Raw genomic sequence first — 7,114 nt, forward strand, 5'->3', positions numbered from 1 at the left:
CACGATATATATACGCAATTAAGATGCACATAAATAATTTGCCATTTTCTCTTGTGAAAACAATTTGCAGATTTGTACATAAATATTCGTCTGCAAATATTATCTGCCCTCTGCAATAATTCGTGAGAACTATCTCTGAATTTTTTATTCAATAACTTCTTTTTCATTCGATGATTATTTGCACGGTTCAAAGTACAAGTTTGAAAAGTTGTTTCTATCAATTAAGATATCGATCAGTTAATAAATATATTGGATATCGCTGCACGTTTATTATAGCAATTTACACAAACGTTTTAAAAAAAAGAAAAAAAAAAACTTGCGTAGATATGATATGAGTTCGATGTTTATAAAATTATGTTAATCGAGAATCGACAATTCAATATTTTCCTGTAAGTAGTGAGAGTAAACGATTCAAATATCATATATTTAAATATATCTTGCATTTTATGATTATAATAATTTCACTTGTTATATATGTTAAAAGTATTAAAAAAAAAACTTTTTCGTGTATTTTCGATAACTTTTATTTTTAACATTTCAAAATTCAAATAACATTTCTTATCACAAATTAATTTTAATATATTTTTTCCTCACGCCAATTTTTTTTTCTTCTTCATTGATTTTCTTCTTCATTTTTTCGCAAATATTTCGAACGTCATCAATCATTAAAGGAATGGAGATAACTGTTCAAATAAATAAATATTTACATTAGAAATCATGTCACTTTTTAAGAAAAATTGATTCTAAGTGATGAATTGAAATAAAAAAAAAAATAATACACTTGCAAATATATTTATAAATATATTTTAAATAAATTATGGAGGAATGCTTAAAAAATTTATTTAATTCTTCTAGTGGATAAGATTTTTAATTTTTTTTTTAAATTGACTACTAACACTTGCTATTTGCACTTTGCGTTTATGTTATCTCTGTTTCATCGACTTGTAATTCCAAACTTTGTATAATATTGTAAAAATGTGTAAGTACTCATTAATTTTAAAACAAATAGTATTTTATTAGTTTATTATTAATATTGATAAATTTCTATCTCTTTCATATCTATCTACATCTCTTTCATATAACAAACATATTATAAAGATAAGAAATAATAGACAACAAATACAGATAATATATCACTTATATAAATAATATGTCAGTTTTATTTTATTTTCATGCAGAAAAGTATAAAAGAAAACTTTTACGGTAGTTAAATATTAGTCACACTTTTTTCTTCATAAGTCTCACTCAAATTTTTACAAATGAACACGAAACACGTTTGGACTACACTTCTATTTCTAATTTCCGTTTTCTTCAGAAAAAGTGAGTCAAATATAATTCAAATGTACTGTCCGAATGCTCATTAACAATCATCTTTATATCTTTAGAAAAATAAGAGTTTATCGATTGATGTTGAGTGAGCCTGAATAATCGTCCTGGTATCCTTCTTGCATCTAATCGATATACATATTATTTACTAAAATAATTTTTCAAACAATTAATTAAATTAATTACAATTATTTCAATTAATTATAGGTATCGCAAACGATTGTGCACCTTACCGTGTAGATGATGAAATAATCGCGTGTGTCTGCAATGCGACATATTGCGATGGTATACCGGATAATAGACCCGAAGTACCTTCGGAAGGTAATTCCTATTGGTACGTGTCAAATAAGCAAGGGCTGCGGATGAAGGCATCAGAAGTAAAGTTTGACAATTGTGAGAACTTCGATGCGGATACAACAATCACCATAGACAGTAAGAAAAAATATCAAAAGATAATTGGATTTGGGGGCGCGTTTACCGACGCCACTGGTATAAACATAGCGAAACTCAGTCGGGCTACCCAGGATCAACTGATTCGGTAATCGATTTCCGCCTAAAAAGGAATTAACACATGCATGATAATTTGTTACTTAAAATACACAATTTTGAATTGTTTAGAGCGTATTACGATCCGAAAAGAGGAAGCAGATACACATTGGGTCGCATACCTATTGGCTGTACCGACTTCTCTACGAGAATTTATACGTACGACGATACTCCCGGTGATACTTTGTTAAAAAACTTTTCCCTTGCACCAGAAGATTACAATTATAAGATACCATATGCAAGATTAGCTGTTGAATTAAATCCTGAAGTGTTATTATTTGCCGCCGCATGGACTGCCCCATTATGGATGAAACAATTCGACAACAATATCAGTACGTATGGTAGTCCAACGTTTTTTTTTTTCTTTATATAATTACATCTATAAATTTATTGTAATAATAAATTTTATAATTATTGATTGATTAGCTTATTTAAAAAAAGAAAACTACGAAACCTACGTTAATTATTTGATCAAATTTCTGGATAAATATGAAAAAAACGGTCTTAATATATGGGGAATTACACCTAGCAATGAACCGTGGTTGGGTTTTATGATCAAAAATCCAAATAATACTATGACATGGATACCTGAAACACAGGCAAATTGGATTGCTAATTATTTCGGCCCGACTTTGGCATCATCACCATTCAATAAAACGTTACTTTTAACCTATGACGATAACAGAGGCAAATTAATCGAATATGTTGAATCAGCGATTAAAATTGGAGGAAAATATATTGCTGGAATAGGTGTACATTGGTATCTAGATTCTAATTTTTCTGTAACTATCGTAGATTATGTACACGAGAAATTTCCTGACAAATTTATTCTCATGACCGAAGCATCCATATGTAAGTTCTCACGCTCAACTTTCAATAAAGGAATAATTATCTGTAATTATAAAACAAATATGTAGAAAAACTTTTAATTTTTTTTTTTTCGTATAGTTGACCCAATATGGAACTCTAGCAGTAAACTTAAATCAGAAGCATGGCAGAGAGGCGAAAAATACATTTTAAGCATAATCGATGTGAGAGAATTTTATTATAATCTTATTAAAAATTTCTTAAAAATTGATCGTTTGAAAAATTATTAATTATTAAAGCAACGTATTTTATGTTAAGTACATGAATCATTGGTCAGTTGGATGGGTAGATTGGAACATGGTTCTGGATAAAACTGGTGGACCAACCGTTGTTAATAACAATCTCGACGCTCCTATTATTGTGAATCCAGAAACTGACGAATTTTATAAACAACCTTTGTATTATGCTATCAAACACGTCAGCAGATTCGTTGATAGAGATTCTTTCCGAATTTCTATCGTTGGTAATAATTCGATCAACTCTACAGCCTTTCTTACACCTTCGGGAGAAACCGTCGTTGTATTATACAATGGGTAACAAAAAATTTACTTTTCTACTGCATAATTATAGAATATAAAATAATGAAATACTTATTTCAATTATAAATTTTTACACAGTAGTGGCTATTGTTATTTTATTAATTTCTTATTTTTTAGGATCACTTCTACAAAACGTATAATTCTAAAGGATTTGCAAAAAGATAGTAAACTTTGCTTGGAATTATCTCCGCAATCTATGAACACTTTAAAATATAAATAATAAAAATTTCTTGAATATTATTTTAATCTAATCACGATTATAAGAAGCAATAAAAATCAAAAAAAAAAAAGAAAATAAAATAAAATAAATAGAAATATATCTTATAAGATTATTGTAAAAAAATAAAAAATAATAATTTCTTTTAAATTATATTTAGAATATTTTGAATAAAATAATCTATTTTCACACACTTTGCTTAATTAATGTTATGTTATTATATATTAAGAAAAAGAAAACGATTTTAAAGAATTAAATATATATTATAACGAATTTATTTTAAAATTATTTTAACAATGTTATATTTTCAGCTTATATGATATTTAAATTATAACTATGTAGAGGTATTAAAAAGAAAATAATAAAATTGATTAAAATTTAACTTACATATATTGATAAATAATTACAAATGTTTTCATTAACAAATATTTATGTAAATATAAAATCTAACATTTTATGCATCTGGATAATATGATTTTGCCCAGCGGCCTATACTTCTCTTTTTGGGATTTTCTCTTAAACATCTTGGAATATAAACTGGTTTATGATCATCTAATCTTCGCTTGTAAGGTTTATAACCAAATTGCCATGGATCACGTTTCTTATCCAAAGGACGAGTTTTATTGTCAACTAAATAAATTTTTTGCCAATGGTACATTTCAGGTATTTTGCTAATAAAAAAAAAATTAGTATGTATTTTATGCATGCGAATAATATTTTACATAATGATATATATAATTAATCTTAAATTTTATAATAAATTTTTATAAAATTGACTAATGTAGTTAATTATTCATATGCTTAAATACTTACAAATGTCTTGGTCTATTTGACATTAAGTGTTTAAATAATTTTTCTAGCCATATTCTTCGCTCAATATCAGTAATATCAGCAAGATACTTTACAGAATCACCTAAATATGGTTTCATGTTTTCATAAGTCTTATTTACAGGTGCATTCATATAAAATGTGATCAATCGTTTTAAAACATCTTCATTAAATCCATAAATTTTTCCATTCTCCACTTTATCAAACAACGTTATTGGTTGTGTTATATAACATATATTACGTGTAAGATTGTTATTTGCATATTCTGAATGAACTAATGTAGTATTTAATTGATAAACACAAAATGACCAATATTGACCATTTGTCAAAATTGTTTGTGATACTAATGGATATGTTATATCATTAACTGTTGAAAAACCTAATAATTAAAAAAAAATAATAAAATGTATGCATTTATTAAAATAATTGTTATTAAAAGTATAATTATATAAAAATAAGTTTGTTTTAAAAAAATAATTGTTTTTTACTTAATACCTTGATAACAAGCCTGTGATAACAACCAACTATAAGATGCAAAGATAGCTTGTACAGTAATTGCTTCTTCATTTAAAGGTAAAAAATTAAAAGTCAAATCATTTAAATTATGATATGATAATAAACCAAATTCAGAAGGATCACCAGGCCAAAAACCAGGTATACAAGTTGCATGTTTATATGCAAATTTATAACCTAGAACTCTAGGATCAAATTTGAATTCAGGAATAAGTAATTCTGGATTTACAGACTGATTTAGAGAAAAAATCTCTTTTAAAGGAAATTGATGTCTTAATTGTAAGATTGGAGAACCAACGTATTGAACAGGTATAGTAACTGCATCACGTAGACGTTCTTTCAAAAATTCTGATTTCAATTTTGGTATTTTAGATAAATGTTGGTGTTCTATACCACCTGCAAACCAAAATGCCTCCACTCTTGGTTCAAAATCTATTTCAGTTTCTAATAAATGTGGTGTAATTAAAGATAGATTAGCTAATATTATTCGATTGATTTGAAAAACAAGTGCCTTTGTAATAGCATTTTGTAATAATTTTTCTTTTTCTGTATCTATTTCCTCTATTATTTCTTGTTTTTTTCTATAATATGAATTTACCAAATTAATTTTACAAATAATTTTTATATAGATATTTTTAACTTTATAAAATATAACTTTATTAATAAATTAAAAAATTGTTATATTAAAAAAAAATTATTCTTATTATTATTAATTATTATAATTATTATTTTAATTTATACTTACAATCTATGATTATATTCAAAAATGATAATATTTTCTATGTTCTGTTTAATAATTTGTACTAAGTTATTTATTTTTTCAGGTGCAATTACTGTATCATAAAATTCAGGTAATTTATTATTGTTTATAACATGAGTATGTGTAATATATTGAGCATGTTCTAATGAATTATATGGTACAAATCCTTCTTTTAAATTTAATGATTTCCAACCATAGTAACGTGGCATATTAATTCCTATTAACTTTTCCTCCACAGTTTCTAATTTTTTAATTTTATTATGCCATTCTTCATTTTTTCTTCTAAGATTAGCTTTGTAAGATAAATCCAATATAGATGGATAAATTGCATTTTCTGTTTCATTTAGGGTCAAACTTGTACATTTCCTTGTAACACTTTTTAAAATATTAATAGAAAAATTTGGCAATGAATTTTTTAAACTGGTATACATATCAAAAAATAATTGTTATTGATTATATAGAGGTTATATGTAAATTTCTAATTTTATTACACAACAATTTTATTATTATTCATGTTTTATCACGGAATTTATATTGAATTAATAAATTATATAGAAAAAATGAATATTAAACATATTAAAAAAAAGATTGAGTTATTATATATTAAATAAATAAGCAAATGTAAAGTACCAACAATAAGTCAAAAATATATCATCACTATTACAGACATGATATAAAATAGATTTAACCTAATATTTAATGAGACTTTGTGTTCTACATTCATGTTTTGAAATCATGCAAAAAATATATTTAATATTTTCTATAATTGCAGGAATTTAATTACAAAAGCTATTATTTATAAAAATGCTATTTATAAATAATTTTAAAAAATGCTACTTTTAAAATTGTTAAAATTTTTAATCAATAAGTTAGGAAAAAAATAATAATAAAATTAATTAGATATCGAAGCTGTTTCTTCGTGCATAAATTTTGCAAAGAAAAAAAGAGCAAGAGAGTAAGAAAGATAAATAATTGGAAAAGGAAATAAGATAAAAATTCAAAAATCCGCGCTATCTTTAGAGTGTCGCGAATGAAACATATGAAGATAAGATAGGAAACAATGAGAAAAAGATAGAAATAAATAAATAAATTGACTATTAACGCCATCTTGTAAATTCCAAAGACATTAATTCCATAGAAATTAATCATCATTAATTTCTAAGATCACTCAAGAAATAATTATGATATTTTTAATTTTCTATTCTAGCTTGCCTTTGATATTCGAGAAATGGCATTGAAGATAAATTCATATCTTATTTTTCTTTCTCTTATTATTTGCTATTCTTTTTTCATATGTTTCATTTGCAGGATTCATTGCAGGATCGTCGAGATGGCGTTTCTAAATTCCTAAATTTTTATAATTTCTAATCTTAGTCCTTTATCTATTTGCTTTTCTTCTATACTTGCTTTTGGCGCGTAATTACAAAAGTATTTGAAATTAAAAATATTTTCATTTTTTTTTCAAAATTGCAATATTTTAATTTTTAATTAAAAAATATAGAATATAGAATATAGAAA

The 7,114-nt window shown here is 25.1% G+C and overlaps 2 protein-coding genes across 3 annotated transcripts; one reads left to right on the plus strand and one right to left on the minus strand.

Moving 5' to 3' along the window:
• The first annotated feature begins 65 nt into the window (after positions 1-65).
• Positions 66-3,877, plus strand: LOC100864827 (putative glucosylceramidase 1). 2 transcript variants are annotated; one of them, XM_086910746.1, is made up of 7 exons: positions 66-389; positions 1,534-1,864; positions 1,945-2,204; positions 2,299-2,724; positions 2,821-2,903; positions 2,998-3,272; positions 3,396-3,877. In XM_086910746.1, exons 2-7 carry the CDS (start codon positions 1,689-1,691, stop codon positions 3,496-3,498), a joined length of 1,323 nt encoding a protein of 440 aa, XP_086766872.1. In that variant the 5' UTR covers positions 66-389; positions 1,534-1,688; the 3' UTR covers positions 3,499-3,877. The 2 variants fall into 2 exon arrangements, with proteins under 2 accessions (XP_086766872.1, XP_003692472.2); XM_003692424.4 differs by lacking the exon at positions 66-389 and adding an exon at positions 1,166-1,320.
• mRpS30 (mitochondrial ribosomal protein S30) lies at positions 3,867-6,635 on the minus strand. Its single transcript, XM_003692480.4, has 4 exons — positions 5,582-6,635; positions 4,819-5,417; positions 4,309-4,702; positions 3,867-4,166 (listed from the first exon to the last, which is right to left on the minus strand). Exons 1-4 carry the CDS (start codon positions 6,025-6,027, stop codon positions 3,950-3,952), a joined length of 1,656 nt encoding a protein of 551 aa, XP_003692528.2. The 5' UTR covers positions 6,028-6,635; the 3' UTR covers positions 3,867-3,949.
• Positions 6,636-7,114: the final 479 nt, after the last annotated feature.

Source organism: Apis florea, unplaced genomic scaffold, assembly GCF_048593485.1.
Source record: "Apis florea isolate Af1SG1 unplaced genomic scaffold, ASM4859348v1 contig_3203_pilon, whole genome shotgun sequence".
Lineage (NCBI taxonomy): Eukaryota > Metazoa > Arthropoda > Insecta > Hymenoptera > Apidae > Apis > Apis florea.